Below are 23,614 nucleotides of genomic sequence, written 5' to 3' on the forward strand. Positions count from 1 at the left end.
TCCCACCTTGACTTTGAAGCCACTGCCATTGGGTATTGTTATATCATCCATCGTCTGGCATTGTGATGAAGACCAGTCTATTGACTTAGTGCAAAGGAAAATGCCCGTCGGAGCTGCTCTTTGGAGGTCTCTTCGTGCCCATCAGGTGTATGGTGCCAACACCGACGTGGGGAAGACGATTGTGTCCACCGTGCTGTGCAATGCTGTCCAGCGTCAAAAGTCGAGGGAGAGGGCAGCTTTTCTGAAGCCAGTGTCTACGGGGCCATTGGACGAAGCTGATGACAGGTGAGTATCTTATCAATGGTTAAATTGACGCATGCCATCTGACGAATATACCGACAGACATATTAAACGTCATGGTGCAGGGACACTCACCAAATGTCTCTACCAATTCGACGAGCCTGTCAGTCCACATATTGCTGCTCAACAGAAAAACTTCATTGTATGTTGAATCTAATCAATCTATTGGTCGATCGATCTGTCTAATTAAATTATAGGTCCCCCGAGATGATGACATCCTCAACTCCGTTCACAAAACCCTCTCCGACTGGGCTCGCAACGACATCACCTTTGCTCTTGTAGAAACAGCTGGAGGTGTTCATTCCCCAGGTCCCAATGGCAATTCTCAGGCCGATCTCTATCGACCACTGCGATTGCCCATTGTCCTCATTGCCGACTCCCGCCTGGGGGGTATCTCGTCCTCCATCTCTGCTTACGAGTCTCTGTTGCTCCGCGGGTATGACGTCCACTCCGTCCTGCTATTCCAGGATGATTATTATCAAAATCATGAATATCTGCGTGATTATTTCCGTAACAAGAACATTCCGCTCGTTCCGCTCCTCGCTCCCCCCGCCAAACCATCGTCGCTGGATGCCGACGCGGTGGCTCGGGATGAAGAGGCTATGGCAACATATTATCGTAATGTCTCACAAACTACAGACATTGAAAGTCTTCTCGATCAATTATCCAACAAAAATGCGGAGAGGATCGACCGTCTCGAGAACATGGCCACTCGGGCCCATGATGTCATCTGGTACCCGTTCACCCAACACCACGACATGAACGCCAAAGACATCATGGTGGTCGACTCGGCGTATGACGACTACTTCCAAACTCACCGTTCGACCGACGGCAAAGCCCCAGAAGGCCAGCTTCAGGCAACTTTTGACGGCTCCGCGTCCTGGTGGACACAAGGCCTGGGTCATGGAAACCCGGATCTTGCTTTATCCGCTGCATACGCCGCTGGACGGTACGGCCATGTGATGTTTGCTGGGGGTGTTCATGAACCGGCCCTCTCTTTGGCAGATCTCCTGCTTGAGAGCGTCGAAAACCCGCGTCTGTCCAAGGTGTTTTACACGGACAATGGCAGTACGGGTATGGAGGTTGCTATCAAGATGGGTCTGCGGGCCGCCTGTGACCGGTACGGCTGGGATGCCAGCCAAGAGCAGATTAGTATCCTAGGTCTCAAGGGAAGCTACCACGGTGACACCATCGGTGTCATGGACTGCTCGGAACCCTCGACCTACAACAAGAAGGTGGAGTGGTACCGTGGACGCGGGTACTGGTTCGACTTTCCCCTGGTGAAAATGTCCCAGGGATCATGGAGAGTCGAGATGCCAGAAGAACTAAAGAACTCCCTGGGCCCCGATCAAGAATTCTCATCATTGAATTCCGTCTTCGACCTTGACCAGCGAGTTGAATCTGAAACCGGAATCCGCTACAGAGAATACATTCACAAAACCATTAAGGAACAGGTCCAGCAGCATGGAATGAAATTCGGCTCTCTCATCATGGAACCCATCATTCTAGGAGCTGGCGGAATGCTCTTCTGGTGAGTTCCCCATATATCCAGAACTAGTAGACCACCCCCACTAACAAAGGCACACACATCCACAGTGACCCTCTCTTCCAGCGCTGCCTAGCAGATGTGGTCCGCTCCAACCCCAACCTCTTCAGCACCACCCCCTCCCCAACGGCCAAGTCCCCCGCCGGCGAATCCTCAACAACCTGGTCCGGTCTCCCCATCATCTTCGACGAAGTCTTCACAGGTCTCTACCGTCTCGGTCGCAAAACCTCCGCCTCCTTCCTAGACGTCCACCCCGACGTCGCCGTCAACGCTAAGCTACTAACCGGCGGCCTGTTGCCGCTCTGCACCACGATTGCCAGCAGGGAGATTTTCAACGCTTTCTCCAGCCCGGAGAAGAGCGATGCCTTGCTGCATGGTCATAGCTATACCGCGCACGCGGTGGGGTGTAAGGTGGCAGTCGACTCGCTGCAGAAGATGAGAGAAATGGAGACGAATGGTTCGTGGAGTCAGTATCGGGATGATTGGGCCGTCGCTTCGCAGACTCAATCTCAATCATCCCTGCCTGATGTTTGGAGTGTCTGGTCTCGGGATTTGCTTCATGATCTATCCTATGCTAACTCGGTTGATGGGCTGTTTGCTATTGGTACTGTGTTGAGTATCTCGCTGAAGGATGCGCAGGGTGGAGGTATGTGTATTGTTTATAATTTCTAATCTGTCTGGGGCATATAGGCTAACTTGGTGCATAGGCTATACCTCCACAGCCGCCAAGGGACTTCAGCAGAGATTAGCTGCGGGAGGAGAAAACTTTAACGTTCATTCCAGAGTTCTGGGGAATGTACTCTATCTCATGTCAAGTGTGACGTCCAAGGCTGAATCCCTTCGAGAGATTGAAGGGGTGCTTCGTTCCGCCTTGCTTTAGTATACGAATTATTATGCCATTTACGATGAACAAAAACTTTTTTATTTTTTATTTTTGAATATAGTTGAAAATCAAGAGACTTGTTTTCTATCCATAAAATCATAACTATATACTAATTGAAATGTCATAACGCCAATATATTCACGAAGATATCAGAATATTTTAAGCAGTAGCTGCGGCCTGCGCAGCCTGTGCGCTTTCTTGAGCAACGGACTCGAGGGCTTTCTCCTGAGACTTGATGGCAGAGTCACCCTTTTCGAAGCTCTTCATGGGGTAGAATCCCCAGCGCTCGAACATAGCACGGTCCTCGTCCCAGCCGTTGCAGTCGGTGGTCAACATCTTCTCACCGGTGAAAACAGCGTTAGCACCGGCCATGAAGCAAGCCACCTGCTGCTCCTCGGTCAGAGAGATACGGCCGGCAGCCAAACGGACAATGGTGGCGGGGAGAATGATACGGGCGGTAGCAACGGTACGGAGGAGCTTGTCGAAAGTGATCATCTTACGCTCTCCCAACGGGGTACCCTTGATGGGGACGAGGGCATTGACGGGGAACGATTCAGGGTGAGCAGGCAAGCTAGAGACAGTGTGGATAAGGCCAATACGGTCGGAGTCTTCCTCGCCCAGACCCAAAATACCACCAGAGCAAACGTTGATACCGGCGTCACGGACGTGGGACAGGGTCTTGAGACGCTCATCGTACGAACGGGTGGTGATAATGGTCGGGTAGAACTCGCGCGAGGTGTCGAGGTTGTGGTTGTATGCCGTCAAACCGGCATCCTTGAGCTCCTTGGCCTGGTTCTGGTCGATCATACCCAGAGTCACACACACTTCCATACCCATGTCCCGAATACCAGACACCATCTGCTTCACGTTCTTGAGACTGGTCTTACGACCGCGCATGTCACGCCAGGCGGCGCCCATGCAGAATCGGGTGCTACCGTTGTTCTTGGCGGTGCGGGCCTTTTCGAGCACATCGTCGACGGGGCTCATCTTGGTGGCCTTGAGACCGGTGGTGTACCGAGACGACTGGGCACAGTAGGAGCAGTCCTCACTGCAACCACCGGTCTTGATGTTCATCAAGGTGCACATCTGAATAGCGGAGGGGTCATGGAAGCGGCGGTGGACAGCAGCCTAGATGGATCAGTCTACGATCGATAGAAAAGTGACATTATATTTAACATACCGCAGCATAGGTAAGCTGGTTCAAAGGGGTGTTGTAGATCGCCTGGACCTCTTCCCGAGTCCAAGTGGTACGCGGGGTGGATGCACTTGTAGCCTCCTGGAGGGCAACGGGGATTCTGTTGGCCAACGAAGCGGCACTGGGAGGGGATTGGACGGTGCCATAGGAGCGTTTCAGGATGGCCCTGGGGAGGGACCGGGGCAGAGGGAGCGACATTATGGGATAGGAAAGACGATGATGGGATGGAGAAGGAGAAAGAATGAGGTCTGACGATGGAAGTCGAATACAAGATCGATAGATAAGAGCGGAAGAGTCAGGACCTCGGGAGTGGATGATGGAAGAGCCAGGAAATGCGGGCGAGGAGACAGAAAGAGGGGCGAGTGAGATGGACAGCGTTCAGTTTCACCGGAGCAGAAGAGGTGGGGAGCCAACAAAGTGTATGCGATGGTCAACACCCAAACAGCCTTGCGAGATCTGCTGTATGCTGCTGCTATGACACATCGCAATATTTATACGAAGGCCAGCTCCGATATCCCTTACCCAATATCGAGTCACCTCCATCCTCTACACAATCCTAATTATAATCGATATTTGACTCTCCTCGTTCTGTCATAATCACATTAATCATAACAACTGTTGAGTTGATCCCACAGATTTAGTCGCGCCTTGGCAACTGCAGATCCACCGGTGAGCATATCTTGTCCACCAATCACGGCGCTTAAATAACCAATAAATTACCGCCCTGGCCGTATCGGCTAGTAACGCCCTGGTGCCTGAGAAACAAGGTTGGCAGGTCTCTCCGACTCTATGCGCTGCCATTCCAACCCGTGACGGCGAGGAAAAGGAGACGGGAAACATCATGTTTGCCGTAAGGAGAATACCTCAGACTACCTAATTAGGTGGAACACACAGTCTGGGTAAAATCAATGGGGTGCCTTGGAAAAAACACTGCAAAGAGATTTCGCACGGCATGACGCAACAAGATCCACCGCGATCGACTCGTCGAGCATTGACAAATATTGAGTGTCATGATTATCGCTCCAATTCCTCCGTCTTCGCTCCAGCCAGCCCAGAATGACTGTTGCCATCTAATCATCCCATCTTATCTGGTCTGGCCAGAGCGGATGTCACGTGCTGCCCTCTCGCCCTCTCCTTCTCTGACTTCCCCCAGCCTTCCAGACGCGCCGCTTGTCTTCCTCCATCCATCCGAAGTTCCTCATCACATTTGCTGAGTGCCGATCATTTGCTTTGCATGTGACACATCATTGACTGATAGCCGCTGCTGGCGTTCTGCTGACTCCTGAGCTGGTTGAAGATCCCTTGCCGTCAATCTCGTGGGTCAGCATCGTCATCTGGCCTTGTCCGATTCAACATTATTTCAACGACCTTGGTCATTCAACTAGGTTGATTTTTACTTGCTTTCTACGAGTATTCTGAGAAGATCTACTAGAACAGTCATGCCTCAAAACTACCATGGACGGAAATACACTGTCATTTATGTCAATGACTGAAATCTGCCATCTCCTTTAGGCTACAATACTGGGCTGCTGGATCATCGATTTCATCTGCAGGCATTTTACATTCAACTCTAGCCAGTTAAAGTACTTCATCAAGTATGCAATATCGGGGAATATATCCGTCGCATTATACGGAGAATTTACCCTCAGTCAGCAAGGAATAGGCTGTGGAATGGTTCCAGAAACAACACGCGGTGGCCTTCCGTGGTTCACGCCATAGTCTATTGCTACAGCAGCCCCTCCCGAACATAAACCAACAATGAACTCGTGAATTTTGAATAGTCATGGGATTTTCAAGTCTATCGATTGTTTTAATTACATACATCGTTTGAATGAAAAGAAAAAAAACGTTCAATCATGCCCGAAATTTCTAAAACAATGCGAATATATCCTTTGAAATGAAATGTGCGGGCCAGCGGTCGGCATTAGGATCAAACCATAGATTGCTCAACTTTCTCGTCACTCCCTGCCTGAGTATCAGATCTGCTCATGGTAGTATAGCGACTAAAGTCTCTCATTCTTGCATTCTCAATCGGGTCAGTGTTCTTTGTTCGACGGGCTTGATACCGGAAAAAGATTCGCTTGCACCACTTCCAAAATTCCACTCCGAGGAAGAACAAGGTCGCTTCCACAAACACAACTCCCCACTCCCATGAGATGCCAGTGTGCTTGAAAACCACATCATTGATGACGGGGATATAGAGAATGGGGAAGGTAGTGAGGAATCCGGCCATGATACCCCAGAAGAGGAACTGGTTGCGCCAGACATCGAACATCCACTGTGTGAAATACTTTTTCGAGCCAGGCTGCATACGGAAGAAGCTGCGGCGCATATTGATCATCTCCCAAGCCAAGAACAGTGCGAACCAGGTCATGCAGACGAATGTTGTCGCGCGGGCCCGGAAGACCGTCTCACATTCTGGCGTATGGTTACTGTTGCAGCCTGTTGCTAGGTTTCCGTCTCCCCAGCCAAACATAACAAGGGAAAAGGAGCTAAGGCAAAGCGCGGCCATCCAAAGTCCATAAACCAGAGTGTCTATCACGACCTCCCATGTGAAAATACCTTGTTTCTGTTGAAGTCAGCATCGATTATCTTGACAGAGTTGCCAAAGAGGGAAAGGATATACGTACACTTTGAGGCGGACGGTCCATGATATCCGGGGCTGCGATTTCCATTCCCAGGCCCATATCAGGGAGACCAGAGGTAATCATGATGATCCAAAGAATTTCGACGGGCGCGATAGGAAAGACTGACTGGCCATCATCATCCTTGAAAGCCAGACCGATCAGAAGAGTTAATGCGAGACCAACGTTCTCAGCCAAAAGATGCAAGACAAATTTCTGAATGTTATCAAAGATCCGACGACCTTCTTCAATACCGTTAATGATTGAAGCAAAGTTATCGTCTGTCAGAACTAGTTCTGAGGCATCCTTTGCCACGTCGGATCCCGCCTCTCCCATTGCAATACCAACATCGGCACGTTTCAAAGATGGGGAATCGTTCACACCATCACCTGTCATGGCTGCATAGCGACCCCGCCGATGCAGAGCATCGATCATTCGGACCTTTGTGTTCGGTGCACACCGAGCAATAACTGCTGGAAGGGTAGGCAGGTCATCGATTTGTTCATCTGTCAATTTGTCAAACTGGCTTGCAGTCATGACCATTGCATCTGCCACATCCTTGGCGATTTCATCCATGTTGGCGGGGATAATTCCAACCTGTTGAGCAATAGCTTTTGCTGTACCGGGATGATCACCGGTCACCATGTGAACCGAGATACCTGCATGGTGGCATTGCTCGATAGCTCCTGCGGTTTCAGGGCGGGGCGGGTCGTAGAGACCGATCAATCCGCAAAAGACGAGATCTTTTTCCACTTCCTCTCGCGGAGGGTTTTCCTTCTCGTCGTTGCTTGTACCACCATGGTGCTCTCGACAGGCAAGAGCAAGAACCCGAAGACCTTCTTTAGCGAGACCTTCCATGTTCTGCAGGATCTCATCTTGAATGCTGTCATCGAGAGGGACCGGAGAAGCGCCAGCAGTCCAAGTCACAGATGTGCAAGCCTCAAGAACACGTTCCACTGCCCCCTTTGTGAAAATCATTTCAGGAGTCTTCTCTGTCTCGCCTCGCTTGGCGAATATCACCGACATTTTCTTCACCGTGGAGTCGAAGGGATACTCCGCTTTCTGTTCCCAGACAGGATTCTCACCTTTGATCCAGCGATCGCGGTTCCAGTTGAAGCGAGAAGCAAAGACCTGGATTGCAATGTCTGTTGGCTCACCACGGGCCTGCCATTCATCGGTTGATTTGTGAACATGGGCAAGATTTGCCATTGCGGCAACATTGAGAAAGTCTTCCAGATGTCGATTGTCCTTCAAGAGATCCTCTGGGTTTGCGGGCTTGGCCAGCATATCCGGACTAATCTTGACAGGAGGATCGGTGATGAGACTCATTTCTCCTTCCTGGGGATCCAAGGGATTGCTGGAAGATCCGACCGAGTATGTGCCTTGCGACGGAATCCAGGCTCTTTTTGCAACCATTCGCCCCTGGGTTAGAGTTCCAGTTTTGTCTGAGCAAATGTTAGTGACTGCGCCCAATGCCTCTAGAGAATCAAGCTTCCGGACAATGACGTGTCTTTGAACCATTTGCTTTGTGCCCACTGCCATTGTGATGGTCAAAACCACAACTAAACATGCAGGAATCATTGCAAGTCCTGTAGCGACAGCATAGATGATGACTTCGTTTGAATCGCTCCAATTATTTGTGCCCATGACAATAATCGCGAAGACGACGGCAATACCAAAGAGGGCCAGAGCCAACTTGGAGAGCTTTCGCTGCAAGGGTGTTCCAACATTGATGCCCAGGAATCTGCCAATGGCATCAGTACCAGTCAAGGTCCAGGCCTGTAGATACCAGCGCTTCTTGGTTTCGCCTTCGGGGCCACGCTTGACTTTTCGACGCTTCGAATCACCAGCCCGGAGTGCTGCGGCAATGGCACCGATCTCGGTTTTCATACCAGTGCCAACGACAACGCCACGGGCTCGCCCTCTGGTAACAGTGGATGAACTGTACGCAATATTCAACCGATCTCCAGGTCCGGTGTCTTGGTCAAAAACCTGATCAATTTCCTTCTGTACGGGCAACGATTCTCCGGTTAAAAGGGCTTCGTCGGTTTCGAAATTCATAGCTTCAACGAGTCTGACATTGTAAGTAAAAACTCCCTAAGCTTTGTTGCACCATGAAAACATACCTAAGGTCGGCGGGAACGGTGTCTCCGACTTTGAGCTCAACCATGTCTCCTGGGACGATCTCGTTGGCGGGGACAGTATTGGTTTTGCCGTCGCGGGTTACTGTTCCGGTAGGGGAGCTCAACGAACGCAAAGAGTCCATGGTCTTCTCGGCTGCAAAGTCCTGGTATACACCTACAATGATGTTAAGACCAATGACGGCAGCGATCACGCCACCTTCAATCCAGGATTGAATGCCGAAACTGACAGCCATGGCAATAATCAGCACCTGAAAGGAAGAAGCATTAGTATCATACCAAACTTTGCTGAATTGTCTCTGGAAATGGAACCACTCACCAGCATCATAGCATTTGCAATCTGTCGAATGATGATCTTGGCAATGGAGACGCCTTCTCCTCCTTCGAGTTCGTTGGGGCCATGCTCCTCCAGGCGCTTTTTGGCTTCTCCGGATGACAAGCCTTCATCAGAATCGACTGAAAGCTCATTGAGAATGGCTTCGTACGTGAGGCTGTGGGCTGGTTGGGATAGTGGTTGCGTGTGGCTTGCGTCCGGGGGCGAGCCGCCCGGCGCTTGCTTCTTCTCTTGATCCATATCAATCAAAATCAATTACTCTGCTATAGGGACTTTCTTTTATGGAGGCTCCATATAAATAGTATCTTCCAAGCAATGCGAGTCCATACACAACAGGTGAAGGATGGACTATATGGATCTAGATCTTTTTCTTGTTCTTTCTTCTTTCTCTCTTCCCTGTTCTCCGGGGTATGGAGGGGTATTTAACTTGTACGTCACTGGGTTGCAATGAACAAAGACTTGGTACATAGTGCTTGGCATCATCTTGTTCTCTGATATCAACGCCCAGCAGTATCGAGTCCAGAGCCAATCACCGGGCTCAAAGATTAACCTCTTGGCACAGACCCTTGGCACCAGAGGGGGAAAGTTCGCCGCTTCAGAAAAGCATGACGCACACGACACTGTCATAACCACGTGAGCGTCGGCAAACCCTCGGTCTTGGCCTGAGGCGAAACTTGGCAGCCCAGATGCACTCGGGTTTTCTTGCTTATTGGCCAATAAATGCTTGTGGATCCAGGCGGAATGCCAAGTCTCCCGCAGCGCGGGATCCTTGGCGGACACTTCTTTTTGGTTCTTTTTTTTTTTAATGTTTTCCCGCCACGAAATCCCCAAGCCTCAAGTCTTGGTGGTTTCTTGGCGTGCTGCAGCGTTGGAGGCTTGAGAGCCAGTCGCACCCCGTAGATTCATCCCGTTTCCCCCCTTTCCAAGAGTCCGCTAGAGGTTTGGCGGGATTCAAAGAATTCCATTCGCGAATCGGTGGATTTTCCTCTGCTCCACTAATTGATGTATCTATTATCGTCCTTTCTTGTCCTTTCTTGTCCTTTCTTGTCCTTAGTCAAAGCAATCCAACTAGGTCTAGCCGGTTTATCCGATGTTTTGACTTCGATATGGGCTCCTTGGTCCTTTTTTTTTCGTAACGCTAGATATAATGCGTCTTCGTTCTCGTATTTTTTTCTTTTTTTTTTCGCCTCTTTTTTTTGGTTTTTGATTTTGTTTTTTCGCGCTTCGAGTTTCGCGACCCGTTTTTTGGGGTGTCTTATCTTGTTTCTGATGGCGTATCATCTGCCCAGAAAAGATATCGTTGGAGTTGTTGTTGGGGGGGTCATCTTATTCGCTCTAATCAGTCTTATTCCGATGTATGTGCATACACACTACAGTTGCCCCGTTCTATACTCCATCAATCATCAATCATTTCCCACTCTATTTTCGCAGTCTAGCGACCCTTGTTGCATGAACAACTAACCCAAACATCATCATCCATTCTCAGACAAGGCTGTTGGGCAAACCATCCCAGTTTGCATTTGAACTTGGATGCATTGTCCTGTACTGACTGACTTCATCGCTGCAGTGGCATCATGTGGTATAATCGTCGACGGCGACGAGCTGCGTCCCGGACCCGGCCCCGGGCCCGGGCCACACGCGAACCCCACAACCTGGCCCTTAATAGCCCGATGCATCAAGTGTCTGTGGAAAGATGGCTGGAGGATCAGAACAGCGTACCGAGTCGCGCCGAGCAATACGCGCAACAGATATGGTAGAGTGGCCTTCTCTCTCTCCCTTTCCTCTTCTTTCCCCTCCTTCCTCCTGCGTCGCTGTCCGCGCTTACTCTTGGCGACTAACGCCCCCGAGAGATGCGGGGACAGGGCTGACGCTAATCGGTCTCGGCTTTGGATCCGTGGGCTAATCAGATGTTTTCATTTGCTATAGTCCCATCTGTCGCTGTTCGCTAGTTTCCTTCTCGAATGATGTGCTTTCCTATCCAGAACCTGCATGGCGTCTTTCGTCCCTCCCCCATCGAGACCAGATCGAAGGTCCTGGTCGACGCTGCAACGATCCTAATCAGAATAACCATCCCCCGGCAGATCATAATAATCGCATTGTGGTTCTGAATCGGTGTGGCCATGCCTTTCATTCGTCCTGTCTTGCGTCATACTTTGAGAATCGCCGGTACAAGTGCCCAATGTGCCAAACAACATATTTCCCTGCCGAGTAAATGATTCCCACTTTTAAATATGGATTTTCTGTTTTGGCGATATGGCTGGTCCATGAAGCAATTTTTCCTCTTTTTCTTTTCATTTGTTCTTGTTCTTGCTTTTCTTTTTCTTGGGCCTTGTTTTTGTTTTCCCTTAATGCGTTGTTCCGAATCCACGACCCCCTGTACAGGAACCCTGATATTGTCTTTCTCAATGCAGAAAAGATACCCAACATATCATGTCACGAGAGCATAATTGAATGAGAAACGGGAAAGTGCGTTTGCATAATTGTTGGAGAATCCTTGACTAGTTGCATGGCTTCAAGGCTCTAAAGTTCTTGGCCGTTTGGAGGCTCCAAGCCAAGAGAGACACAGAAAATATGAACCCGTGTAGTTCGTGTTATGCTGACACGGCATGTCGCTGTTGTACGTGGTGTGACAGCATCTGTCTCTTTTTCTTGCAAGGTACAACTTCCCCTGTATGAACACGTTGTCTTTTGGCAGCGTCGTGACACAGCTTCATCTGGGGTAATAGTCTGCAGAAAGTACCCCAAAATGCAAACCTTGGAATAGCGACCAGCTCTTTAGTAGGTATTTTGCTATTATTCTGTATGCTCAGGAATCGCAAAGTGTGCTATTCCCTAGACAAAAGAGGACACAGGGTTGCACAGGCCCCTCTATACCGACACCCCGGTAGATAATAGAGTAAAAGCAAGTTTTAGCATCTCTACCCAGGGGAATCCTTGTTCCAGAATACTTCTAGAACCTTCTTTTTTCCTGGTATCATATGGCAAAATTCAAGATCAGCAATAAATGCGGTGTGACCTCACCACGACCTAGATTTCCAGCAAGGCATGCACGCATGATACAGAAGCTGTGTATGGTTTATACTGAATTGCAGATCCGAATTTCCCCGTGGGGTGTACGACAGTATTCAACTAATCGCAATTTCCTGCATCTGTTGTAAATCACTCGGATGTCCTGGGCCAGATGCAAATGGGTCGCTTCCTTGGATGATTTCGTCGAAGCGGTGGCTCACACGAGTGAAGTTTTGTCCATAACGGCCCAATTCCCGCAATCGTATAGACACCCAATCTTGATAGATCCGGTCTGATGTGGCGATTCCAGCCATGAACAATGGCCACGTTATTCGTGCCATCAAGCGTGGCCTGCTACGGTGGAGTTTCAGAGCAAGTTCCAGCACTTGAGAGACCGCATCGCTGCAGGAAAGCCATCTAGGCTCGGCATATCCTGTTGGTATGAGACTTCCAAAGCACAGGTAAAAATACACGATTGTTCCATAATAGGTAATCGAAGCCCAGTAGATAGTCTCCATCACGCGACGTCCATCACCAGCAATTTCGCAGGACGGAGCAGCCCTGGCTGAAAATAGAAGGGTGTCATGATCCTGGCATTTGAGTGCATTTGTTAGACTATCACAAGCTATTTTAAGAAGTTCAATACGAGAACATTTATCCCAAGACTTACATCGGCAATCGTGACTATTTCGTCAATGAGAGATTTGAAAGAAGACTGGTCCCAGCAACAGCTTGAGTCTCCCTTGATAAAACCATGCTTGAATTGCTCTGTGATTTTGAATTGGATCACGTGGCTTTGATGATACAGGGTCAACCCTGGAAGATTTTCCAGGTCGTCCAAGTGAGCTGTCGCAGGATACTCTTTGCCCCAGAATCGAGACGGCGACTGTCTACTGATCCTGAAAAGTTCCGGCAAAGTCAGGGTGGCCGTTTGAGGGTCCAACTCTGTGCGAAGGAATAGTCGAAAGAGATTAGCATCAATTCTTGCAAGTCCTGGACTACAAAAAAGTGCCCCTGGCGTGCAGAAATACAAAGTCCACAGCAAAAATAAAGGAACTGTGGTAGATCGAAGACGTTGATCAAATCCTGCTGAAGCATTACTTATTTTCTCACTTTCGGCACTTTCAGTCGTCTTTGGAGATTGATTATCCGTTTCCGGCAGTAAATTAGCAGATTCCTCATCTTCTGGGTTGGGTGCGATCCTCAGAGACCCCATATTCTTGAGAGATGGTATAACATGGTTGAACAAAAGAGTCGTTATTCCTCGCATATGGACGTTTATGGCAGATTTACCGCTTCCAAAGCGATTCTCATAGTCAATCATGAGCCACAGAGTGATGAATAGGGCTTCGAGCTTTTCTGGTGGTTTGACATCCTGTTTCAATGCTTCACGGAGGTTTGACAGGGCTCTCCCATAATGCATTCTGCCATCAACGTCAGAGAGAGCATCGATTGGTAGACTTCCAGGAACGGTATCACAATCATAAAGTCGGGATCGATGGATCTCACTAGCCGATGTTGCCAGAATCATACTCATCACCATGGGCTCTTTGGTCGCAATTTTGTGGTACGTATATGAAACAGTAGACCACGGCCAATGTTTCCCAAGAAAAATGACAAGAACTGAATCTCGAACATAGTCCAAGCAATACCGGTCGAAATTTGAGAGTATAAGTGAATTGGCTGCCTGAATACCATGTCCAGAGTCATGCGCAACAGGCGAGTTGCTAATCAACGGTGATAAAACCTGGCCGTCAGTCAGGTCTATCAATCCGCTTGAGTCGCTACTGCCTATTCTTCGGTTTCTAGACGAGCTTTTTGCTGGTCCCCTGGGAACGGGTCCTGGTTTCCACTCGCAAAGAATGCGTGCAACTGAGCATCGTCTGCATTGTGGCTCCTCTTTTCCTTCAACCAGTATTTTCTCCTCGTCGCATTTGACCTTGCGAATTCTACATGTGCGACAACCTGAGAAGCTATCAATCATCCGCATAACTCGCATTTCAGATCAGGCGAGCTCTGTGGATCCTTACCTGTTTTGGAACGTGTCTTTCTGCCGACCACATGCATCGTACTGTGTCCTCTTTCTTGCAGGATCGGAGCCTTATCTCCACAGTGTCACAATCTCATCTGTTACCCACTGATGAAAGAGCCAGTGATTGATCATTTACTCCAACGGTGCAGGGTTGCTGGATCCAGAGACATCTAGACATCGATTCAGTAAAAGAGACAGAGGCAAGTGAGGGGAAAGAAGAGACAAGCGGGGTCATTGGCGGGGAAGGAGGAGTCATCGTCTTCTTTCCAGAGGCTGTCGAAAGCAATTGGGAACCGATAGCGACGCGCGGATAAAGCCGCCGATGCCGAAGAGACAAGAGCGCGTCTCTGATTGGCTGGATCGGCTAGAGTCACGTGCAGTTCATTATCCCAGCCAATCACAGGCTGTTTTTGTCGGCAGCGTTGCCGAGAGACTGCCGGAGATCAACGACTCCAACCACTTCTTGCGACGCGACGAAGGTAATGAATGAAGATGATTACATTGCAAGGTGGCTGGGTGGGTTAAGCTAATGCAATCTCCACTTTAATGGGTGGTACTGTTTATAACGGCTTCTATCTCGCAATGGTGTCCTCAACTTGTGAGAAACCAGCAGGACCGACCAGACAAGATGCAAATCAATGAATTCCAGCAAGATACCATTAAACCAATCCAGGAAGCTCTCCAAAAGTATGATGCAGAGCTGAGAGACATCAATCAGAAGGTAAGAATTATGTAGGCTTAAGCTTTATCTTTGCTAATCCTCCGATAAATGCAGATTTGGTCGAAACCAGAACTCGCATGGAAAGAGCACAGCGCCCACGACAACATTTGCAATTTGTTCGATACTTTTATCTCACAAGGGTTTCAAGTGCGTCGGGGTGCCTATGGGGTGGAAACTGCATTCGAGGTTGAGTACTCCCACGGCACCGGTGGCCGTGTCGTGGCGTTCAATGCAGAATATGATGCACTACCGGGGATCGGCCATGCATGTGGACACAACCTGATTGCCACCAGCTCCATTGCTGCTTTTCTTGCGACTTGTGACGCATTGAAGGCCCGATACCCTGATGGTCCAGGATATACCGTACGACTTTTGGGCACTCCCGCTGAAGAATCCGGGGGTGGAAAGGTGCGTTTGCTGGGAAATGGAGCATACAAGGACGTGGATGCATGTCTCATGATGCACCCGATTCCCATGTCTCCCGGTGATCCAGAGCTGTTGAGTATCGCAAGCGTGCTCCCTGGGGGGTATTTGGCAAATGATAAAGTCCGAGTGACCTTCACTGGCAAGCCTGCTCATGCGGCAGCGGCTCCTTGGGAGGGCATCAACGCACTAGATGCAGTCGTTGCTGCTTATGTCAATATTTCTCTGCTCCGACAGCAAATTATGCCATCCCAGAGGATCCATGGAGTTATATCGAACGGCGGAGACCGGCCAAACATCATCCCCATGTCGGCAACCTTGGATTATTATATTCGATCCGACACCGTCAAAACGCTAAAACCCTTGACTGCCAAGGTTATCAAATGCTTTGAGGCGGCAGCAACTGCGACTGGCTGCAAAGTAGAACTTGACTGGTACGTTCAAGGCAACATGGCCCATGTTCTCATCTAACTGAAATAGGGGTGTCTCTTATACAGATCTCAAGGCTAATGTGCCGATCTGCGAAAGCTATGTTTCCGCCATGCGGGCAATGGGACACAAAACCGCGTTTGACAATACTGGATTAGTTGGTCAGCTTACTGGAGCATCAACAGATATGGGTACTTTGCCAATACATTGGGTCATTATGGATATTTCAGAATTGTCAACTGACAGTTTTACAGGAAATGTATCTTACGCTGTTCCTGGCTTCCACGGTATTTTCAGCATCCCAGCCGATGGGGTCAACCATACACCGCAATTCACCGCTGGTGCTGGCTCGCCCGAGGGGTTTCAGCGAAGTCTATACTGTGCGGCAGGAATGGCAGCTGTCGCTTGCAAGATATTAGTCGACAATGGTTTTGCTGGGCTGGTTAAAAGGGATTTCGAAAGGGAGGTATAGCTTACTCAGATTTCTGCAGCCGGTCTCACAATAAGTTGAATGGCTACTATATGATCACGAATTTCGATTAGCGAAAAATATCTACCAACCATAACCAAGTTCCTTCCTCTCAAGTAAATAAAAAAAAAAAAGGAAGAAAGAAAGTAGGAAAGAAAGAAAAACTTATATATATCTCAACTTGAACATAAAATTAGACTTGGCAGCCTGGCTCTAAACCTGCGGGCCCAGTTATATAACATAATATATAATATATTATATCCTTATATAGCTAGGTAAGAATAATGAAATACAGTGTATATAATATCTTTCATAGGATTGACAAGTGTCTTATTATATATAGTCGAATTTGTTCGAATTTATGACTTTGATACGATTATGTAAGGAGGAAGTCATGTGCTATATGTCGATTTGGACTCGTATCGTCGACCGTATCTGGAGGTTCTTCTCTTCTACACTGCCTTAAAGCGTAATAACTTTACCTCTATAGGGTGTGTGGACAGGCAAATTAACTTGTACTATGTTTCAAACAGGGCTCATATAAAATATGGCCTCGCCAAACGCAGGACAAGTCTTTCGCATCAACCTTGACCGCTCAAGACTGTCGAGAAACCGGACAGTGCAGGCATGCCAACAATGCCGGTCCAGGAAGATCAAGTGCGATCGGTCCAAGCCAGTGTGCCAAAGCTGCGCCTTGCATCATCGGGGGTGCTCCTATTCATCCGGACCCGACGCTGAGACAGGGCGCGTTGATCCTCCGTCGACAGAGCAGCCCGAACAGACCGTGGAAATCAAACAACAAGGCCATCTTGAAGTTTCTGGCGGATCACAGATTCGTTATTATTCAAGCTCATCCTGGGTAGCAGCAGTCGAGGAGCATGCGAGATCATCACAGATGAGTTTTCTTAATCAAATACCGCAGTCATCAGGACTGCCGACCGAGGTCAAGAATTTTGTGCACCACCCAGACGTGGACCGGCTGATCTCTTGGTATGCACAATACTGTCACTTTTGGTACCCCGTCATCGATATTCTCGAGCTTATGACCTCCCTTGAACATTCACGAGCCTATAATGCTGCGCCTCCAGGCGCTTTGGCCCTAATCGCGGCCATCTGCTATACCGCGGCCTGTTCAGCAACGGCCGCAGGGGACATGGAAGCACAGAGCTGTATACCCTTTCCGTCGTGGGGAACGCTGGCACAGCAGATGCTCTATGCCTCGGGCTATCCGCGTGGTCCCAACTTGAATACCATCTGTGCAGCGTTCCTTCTTGCTGCTCCCAGCATGGCAGAGAATGGCTTTGCTCCTGATCCAGGTCCAGTCTGTGTCCTTGTACGAGCTGCCCAGTCTCTTGGGCTGCATCGTGATCCGTGTTCCTTCCAATTGACGTCGTCGGAAATGGAGTTGAGACGGGTTCTCTGGTGGTCAATTCATGCATTGGACATGTCGTACGCGATAGCTCATGCACTTCCACCTTTGCTTCATCCAGCAACTTATGATGTCCAGGTCATTGTGGACGGAGGCCAAGCGGACCGCAGAATGGTAACTACGATAGCTAGGGTAAACCTCATTCTCTCACGAACTTTACATGATATCTACGGCATACATCAGCCAACCCGGCAGAGAATCCAAGTCTTGGATGAAGAAGTTGAAATTCTATGCGCAGAAGAAGTGTCAAAATCACATCAGGTCCCGGCAACGGCACGTGAAAGGTTTATTTCAGCCAGCCAAAGAATGTGCTGTTGGAAAGTAGCTTTTATCCTTCATCAGCCCTATCTGCGATCTCTACAATGGCCACAGGACTCGAGGAGAAAGACACTACATGCATGCCGGGAATACATAACTCTCTTTTTGGCCAGTGCCGCAGACTCGACCCTTGCCCCGTACAGATGGGTCCTCGAACATTTCAATGTCCACCATGCCTGCGCTATAGTCCTGCAAGACCTCATCCAGCACCCAAGCTCTGCCGAGAGTGAATCTCTCCGTTCCTTGGTACAGACCTGTTTTTCGACTTTCTCCGCGGATTCTCACCCCCATTGGACAAGGCTTGATGCGCTTCGTTCCAAGGCGTGGGCTGCAAACCAATGGATATCCAGTCGAGAAGCAACGGTGGACGACACAGTGGTGGATGCAAGCCTTTCAGACTGGGATCGTCTTTACGCCTCCTTTATCTGGAATGATCTGCTGCTGCCATGACGGTGTGCTTACATATAGTACAATAATATAACGATAAAGCCACTGGCCCTTTTTATTTTGAACTGAAACTGAAACGAAGAATTTAAAAATCGAAAAGACCACGTTTCTACAGACAATGGTCCCTGCTCAAGTCCGGATACCAAACCATGCAGTGATTTCTTCCTCCATGGTCGGCCGATACAGCCAATGCAGATCATCCAAAGCGTGTGGAAGATCGTGAGATTTGTCCACTTGGGTTGCGACCGGTCTTTCGGTCTTTGGAAGCCGTTTCGCGTTTGTTCGCTCAGCCATTTTGAGAATCGCATCGATCCGGTCCTGACGCATGCCGTGCCAGAAGTCAAGCGCCTCGGTCAGACTAGTCCCCGGCGATCGTAGGGTCAACATCAGACTGAGGGTATATGCGTCTTCCAAGGCCTGGTTGACACCCTGAGCGGATGAAGGCGGCATAGCGTGGGCTGCGTCGCCGATGATGATGGTGCGTGCGGTGGGAGAAGCCCAAGTGGGCAGCTTGGGCATGCGGTAAAACGGCCACAGCAGCAGTCCGTCTTTCCTCAGCTGCAGCTGGTCCATGAGAGACTTTACAATGCCACTCTTCCACTGATGGTAGTCCTTGCACAGAAGAGAAACCAAGGCGTCTGGGTCTGCTGCCAACGCCTCCCACCCAGCACGATCGAGAGCCGGATAGACAAACTGTCTAGCGGCCATCATTTCCGTGCCATCGTGTACCTCGGGAATCATGAAGAATGCTCCCGGATCATCCTGGATTGTGCAGTCTTTCTCAAAGCTGCGTGGCCACGCAATACTGTCGGTTGGTACATGGCCGTATATGCACGCCAGACCCAGATACTGAGGCAATTCTGAAGTCAGATGCTTGCGCACAACGGAGTGAATCCCGTCGGCTCCAATGAGAAGAGACGCTTTCTGTATCTCGCCGTTGACGATGAACCGAACGCCCTCGTCTGTTTCCTCGATGACCTTGTCGAATTTCGCATCATACTGGACGGGGACCTTGCATTCCTCCAGTGCCGCCCTGAGCTCCTGGAATAATGTCAAACGGTAGATTCGGTGGTGGCTGTAACCATATAGCTCTTCCGTGGCGACGTTGCCTATGGTCGTGGTGTTTCCTTGAGCATCCTTGACTGCGTGGGATTCTGTCCGGTAGCTCCGCGAGGCAACCCGGTCGAAGAGCCCGAGACGGTCAAGCACAAGGCAGCCGTTGGGCCCCAATGTGACACCACTTCCAAGCGTCCCTGCGTCTTTGGACTTGGATTCGTAAATTTTGCATGGGATGGACCTTTGAGAAAGGGCAATCGCCAACGCAATCCCCTGTACCTGTCAGGCAAAAGGAAACAATAATAGAAAAACGACTGTTGAATACTTACCGCGATGCCAGCACCAATGATCGCAATGTCATCGAGGATATCTATCTCAGCAGCCATGTTGTCCCTGACAGATACTTCGTGTCAGAAACGTAGTACTAGTCTTGATATTTCCTCCTCCAACTCGGATTCGAAAATAACCGGATTCCGAAAGGCCGAACACCGAGGTGGGTTAATGAAGATCTTGATCGTTCAAGTACATCCCCACTACTGCTGATTCTGCTTGACCAATGTTAGTTCGGTAGAGCCCAAGCTAAAGACCTGGTACCAGAATGGAAAGTTTCGTCCGTACACATTTCCTCTCCCGAAATTTTACTATCATTGTCACCGGAGCTCCTCTGCAAGCTAGGTCATCACTTACACATATATGGTAAGGGTAATTATCAGTTCCAAATACTCGTGCTCCGATATGTATGGCTCAGAGTTGGATGTAGATGATTGCTCTGGTGATCCAGTCAATATAGATGATATGAGGTTTGTATACGCTATCTTCTACAAGCGCATTCAGCTTAATCTCCTTGGTTCTTCAAAAGAAAAAGTTTTCTATTAACCAGACCTCTCGGTCCTGTTTATGATACCACAAGAGCTCTTCTAAACTAGTTCTAAAAGTCTAAAAAATCCCTACTCATAGGGAACCTCCATTAACCCTTACAACCTGCCCTGTAATCCACCGGCTTTGCTCACCCCACAGCATACTGACGGCAGCAGCAATCTCATCCGGCATACCGATTCTCTGAAACGGACTGGCCTGGGCAATCACCCGCGTCGTCTCGGCGGTGTTTTTGCTCCGGAAGAGTTCGGTATCGACCGCGCCAGGGGAGATGGCATTAACTCGGATTCCCTTGCCAGCCAGTTCCTGGGATAGATGCCGCATGACCTGATTCAAGGCCGCTTTTGTGGCGGCGTAAAGAAACATCGGGGGTGGCGCAGGAGACACATCGGTGACGTCGGACGAAATGAAGATGATGGCGCTCTTGGGGGGTAGGAACTGGGTGGCTTCCTGTTGGACGCTTCAGTTAGGCATTACTGTAAGCAATAGGGAAGATAGACAGGTAGATACCTGGACCAGAAAGCAGGGCCCTTTGACGTTGGCTGCCATGGCCAGATCGAATTGCTCTTCGGTCACCGTGGCCAGGGTTGGGAGGGGAATTATCGCGGCGTTCAGGATGAGAATGTCGATTCTCTCAAACCGAGCCACAACAGTATGGACCAGTTGGCGAGCCTCTGCGGTCTTGGAAATGTCCGCTTGAACGGCCAAGGCTCTGTCACGGCCGATTTGCGAAACCAGTGCCTCTGCTGCGTCGGCATTCGACAGGTAATTGACCACCACAGAGGCGCCCTCTGCGGCTGCCCTGAGGATGATGGCCCGGCCGATGCCTTGGGAGCCGCCGGTGACCAGAACAACACGGCCTGTTAGAGACATGGTGGAAGGGGGGATGGGGATTTGGACCGTGACTAGAGCGTGTCCAGAGGATTATCGGTTTATATGTCTGTCTTGTCGCACATGATAGATAATACACGAGCCCGAAGTAGTATTCCATGAGACATACTTCTAGACGATAAGCTGATCTCCACCACGCGGCCGAAAAACCTGCCGGATTGGGAAGTCAGACCGCAGATCGATGACTGCATAGTTGAGCCGGCATTTTTATGCTGCCCTATATAATGAGCCATTGTTGGAGAGATGGATCGGTCTGACAGATGACTACTGGCTCTCCCGAATATCATTACTTTGGGCTTGTATCTATAGATCCGCTGTCAACAATGGCATCGAATACAATCGACTTTCTTATCGTGGGCGCCGGACCAGCTGGAACCTCCCTAGCATCATTCCTAGGTCAAAATGGTGAATACACACTCGCAATATTGCAGAATAAAGATAGACTAACCCGAGCGATAGGCATGAAAGGGCTCGTCGTGGCAAAGTCTCCTGCAACCGCAGACACACCCAGAGCACATGGGTTCAACCCTTTTGCCTTTGGTTTGCCGTTCCACATCAAGCATATGTATGTACGCTAACAAAAGCCAGAATGTCTTCGAGATATTGGCCTCGAAGATGCGGCCCTCGAAAAGGCCACCCGAGGAGCGGGATATCAGTCACTGCGCTGGTGCCGCAGTATGGTTGGAGAGGAGTATGGTCGGGTGCTCGGGTTTGGCCAGCATCCGTTGAGCATGGTAGGTGGCCAAGAAGCATCGCATGGGATTTATACTGACACCACAATCATTGAACGTAGGGTCTTACGGCCAGCATCTCCCCATGCGAGTATGTCGATCTCGCGCAGTCGCAATTGGAGCCCGTCCTGGTTCAATACGCCTCGCAGCACGGGTTTCCCGTACGTTTCTCAACAGAGTTAATCGGCATCGATCACGTCAAGACAGCCGGCGAGTCTGAGTATGTGTGCACTCTCCGAGACTCCATCACGCATACCACATTTACCCTCCGTACGCGGTATCTCTTTGGCGCAGACGGGGCCCGGAGCCATGTGGCTCGCTCATTCGACTTCAAGTTCATCAACAAGCCCGGCGGCGCCAAAGCATGCAACATCCTCTTTCGTGCTGACCTCGACCACCTACTGGGTGAAGAGTGTATCGCTGGTCTACATTGGATTCTCAAGCCCGACCGACAGACCTTCCCCGGCCTTGTGGCTCACCTGCGTATCGTTCGACCCTCGAAGGAATGGGTATTGGTCGGCTTCGGCCCGGACGGTACCAATCCGTTTGATGGTCTGACGGCCGAGAGCCCAGAGATCGTCGACTGCATCCGCGAGCTGATTGGGGACGACTCGGTGGCAATCGAGGTTCTCCGGATCGATCCATGGACGGTGCGCGAGAGCGTCGCAGAAAGGTACGATGCTGAGCATACCGGCGTCTTCCTCGTTGGTGATGCCGCCCATCGACATCCGCCTGCCTTTGGACTCGGCCTCAACACCTGCATGCAAGACGCGTACAATCTGGCATGGAAGGTTGCCTACGTGTCCAAGGGACTAGCCGGTCCGACAATGCTAAGCACGTACAACACGGAGCGCCAGCCTGTGGGCGCCGTCCTCGTCCGTGAAGCAAATAATGGTATCCGCGCTCATGCGAAAATGTGGGAGGCATTTGGGATGTTCGCGGGCTCTCGCGACGAAGGGGCGAAGCAACTGGCCAAGTTATCCGAACCCACTGGAGCAGGGAATGAGTGTCGAGCCAAAATCCGTGATGCGCTCGAGGCCATCGAGCCCGAGGTCCGTAGCCTCGGTGTGGCCTATAATCAGTGGTACGTGTCGGGGGCGGTCTTCCTCGAGGATGAAAGCAGCGATCGACCGAGGCTGGAGGGAAATCCAATCACCGCGGTGCAGGTCAGCACGTACCCTGGCAGCCGATTGCCGCACGCGTGGTTGGACCTGGCGAAACGGCGCAAGATGATATCCACGCATGACCTGGCTGGGAAGGGTGCGTTTTGTCTGTTGATCGGCGTCGGGGGGGATGCGTGGAGAGAAGCTGCGGGCCAGATTGCCCGTGCCACGGGGATTCCGATCAATACGTATGGGATCGGGGTTGGGCTGGAGTATATTGACGTGCATCGAGACTGGTATGCTAAGCGGGGGGTTGAGGAGGATGGGTGCGTCTTGGTCCGGCCGGATAGATTTGTTGCCTGGAGATTCGCGTCCATGGTGCCAGACTGTACGAGGAAGATGATGGATGTTCTTGACCAGATCCTGTCACGAAATGAATTGATCTGAATGTCAGGTGGAATTAAGGATGTGGCTAAAAGTGGGAAGGAGAAGGAATGACTGTGATCCTGTTGTTAGATGCTGTAGGATATAACGTGTGTTTATCTTTATGTCTATTATCATAAAAATCAGTTCATTCCCAATATCAAGATGATGGAAAGCCAGAAAATTGACTTTCATTTACATTCTGAAACATCAATAAATTATTAACAGGATTAA

The 23,614-nt window shown here is 50.0% G+C and overlaps 10 protein-coding genes across 10 annotated transcripts; 5 read left to right on the forward strand and 5 right to left on the reverse strand.

Annotated features, from left to right (window-relative positions):
- Window positions 1-20: 20 nt before the first annotated feature.
- bioDA (adenosylmethionine-8-amino-7-oxononanoate aminotransferase) lies at window positions 21-2,776 on the forward strand. Its single transcript, XM_040829212.1, has 5 exons — window positions 21-285; window positions 343-442; window positions 498-1,831; window positions 1,897-2,492; window positions 2,554-2,776. The coding sequence occupies exons 1-5, from the start codon at window positions 101-103 to the stop codon at window positions 2,724-2,726; spliced, it is 2,388 nt and encodes a 795-aa protein (XP_040692028.1). The 5' UTR covers window positions 21-100; the 3' UTR covers window positions 2,727-2,776.
- Window positions 2,573-4,614, reverse strand: ASPWEDRAFT_35970 (biotin synthase). Its single transcript, XM_040834344.1, has 2 exons — window positions 3,910-4,614; window positions 2,573-3,857 (listed from the first exon to the last, which is right to left on the reverse strand). Exons 1-2 carry the CDS (start codon window positions 4,120-4,122, stop codon window positions 2,889-2,891), a joined length of 1,182 nt encoding a protein of 393 aa, XP_040692029.1. The 5' UTR covers window positions 4,123-4,614; the 3' UTR covers window positions 2,573-2,888.
- Window positions 4,615-5,854: 1,240 nt separating this feature from the next.
- Window positions 5,855-9,263, reverse strand: ASPWEDRAFT_48610 (cation-translocating P-type ATPase; the record flags this gene model as incomplete). Its single annotated transcript, XM_040837129.1, has 4 exons — window positions 5,855-6,493; window positions 6,555-8,622; window positions 8,675-8,940; window positions 9,009-9,263. 4 exons carry the CDS (start codon window positions 9,261-9,263, stop codon window positions 5,855-5,857), a joined length of 3,228 nt encoding a protein of 1,075 aa, XP_040692030.1.
- Window positions 9,264-10,306: 1,043 nt separating this feature from the next.
- ASPWEDRAFT_35973 (RING finger protein) lies at window positions 10,307-11,284 on the forward strand. The gene is made up of 2 exons (XM_040834345.1): window positions 10,307-10,776; window positions 10,950-11,284. Exons 1-2 carry the CDS (start codon window positions 10,598-10,600, stop codon window positions 11,233-11,235), a joined length of 465 nt encoding a protein of 154 aa, XP_040692031.1. The 5' UTR covers window positions 10,307-10,597; the 3' UTR covers window positions 11,236-11,284.
- A 515-nt stretch (window positions 11,285-11,799) lies between these two features.
- Window positions 11,800-14,432, reverse strand: ASPWEDRAFT_320307 (uncharacterized protein). The gene is made up of 2 exons (XM_040833605.1): window positions 12,703-14,432; window positions 11,800-12,622 (listed from the first exon to the last, which is right to left on the reverse strand). Exons 1-2 carry the CDS (start codon window positions 14,029-14,031, stop codon window positions 12,149-12,151), a joined length of 1,803 nt encoding a protein of 600 aa, XP_040692032.1. The 5' UTR covers window positions 14,032-14,432; the 3' UTR covers window positions 11,800-12,148.
- Window positions 14,433-14,692: 260 nt separating this feature from the next.
- Window positions 14,693-16,109, forward strand: ASPWEDRAFT_24298 (M20 family metallopeptidase; the record flags this gene model as incomplete). The annotated part of the gene is made up of 3 exons (XM_040832594.1): window positions 14,693-14,785; window positions 14,840-15,642; window positions 15,689-16,109. The coding sequence occupies 3 exons, from the start codon at window positions 14,693-14,695 to the stop codon at window positions 16,107-16,109; spliced, it is 1,317 nt and encodes a 438-aa protein (XP_040692033.1).
- Window positions 16,110-16,653: 544 nt separating this feature from the next.
- Window positions 16,654-18,303, forward strand: ASPWEDRAFT_24299 (Zn(II)2Cys6 transcription factor; the record flags this gene model as incomplete). The annotated part of the gene is made up of 1 exon (XM_040832595.1): window positions 16,654-18,303. The coding sequence occupies one exon, from the start codon at window positions 16,654-16,656 to the stop codon at window positions 18,301-18,303; it is 1,650 nt and encodes a 549-aa protein (XP_040692034.1).
- Window positions 18,304-18,366: 63 nt separating this feature from the next.
- Window positions 18,367-19,895, reverse strand: ASPWEDRAFT_320690 (FAD-dependent oxidoreductase). The gene is made up of 2 exons (XM_040833611.1): window positions 19,686-19,895; window positions 18,367-19,629 (listed from the first exon to the last, which is right to left on the reverse strand). The coding sequence occupies exons 1-2, from the start codon at window positions 19,740-19,742 to the stop codon at window positions 18,430-18,432; spliced, it is 1,257 nt and encodes a 418-aa protein (XP_040692035.1). The 5' UTR covers window positions 19,743-19,895; the 3' UTR covers window positions 18,367-18,429.
- A 314-nt stretch (window positions 19,896-20,209) lies between these two features.
- Window positions 20,210-21,105, reverse strand: ASPWEDRAFT_57102 (putative oxidoreductase, short-chain dehydrogenase/reductase family; the record flags this gene model as incomplete). The annotated part of the gene is made up of 2 exons (XM_040838325.1): window positions 20,210-20,682; window positions 20,743-21,105. 2 exons carry the CDS (start codon window positions 21,103-21,105, stop codon window positions 20,308-20,310), a joined length of 738 nt encoding a protein of 245 aa, XP_040692036.1. The 3' UTR covers window positions 20,210-20,307.
- A 359-nt stretch (window positions 21,106-21,464) lies between these two features.
- ASPWEDRAFT_126752 (uncharacterized protein) lies at window positions 21,465-23,473 on the forward strand. Its single transcript, XM_040829213.1, has 4 exons — window positions 21,465-21,528; window positions 21,583-21,663; window positions 21,712-21,857; window positions 21,917-23,473. The coding sequence occupies exons 2-4, from the start codon at window positions 21,585-21,587 to the stop codon at window positions 23,402-23,404; spliced, it is 1,713 nt and encodes a 570-aa protein (XP_040692037.1). The 5' UTR covers window positions 21,465-21,528; window positions 21,583-21,584; the 3' UTR covers window positions 23,405-23,473.
- The last annotated feature ends 141 nt before the right edge of the window (window positions 23,474-23,614 follow it).

This window comes from Aspergillus wentii (assembly GCF_001890725.1).
Source record: "Aspergillus wentii DTO 134E9 unplaced genomic scaffold ASPWEscaffold_2, whole genome shotgun sequence".
Taxonomy (NCBI): Eukaryota; Fungi; Ascomycota; class Eurotiomycetes; order Eurotiales; family Aspergillaceae; genus Aspergillus; species Aspergillus wentii.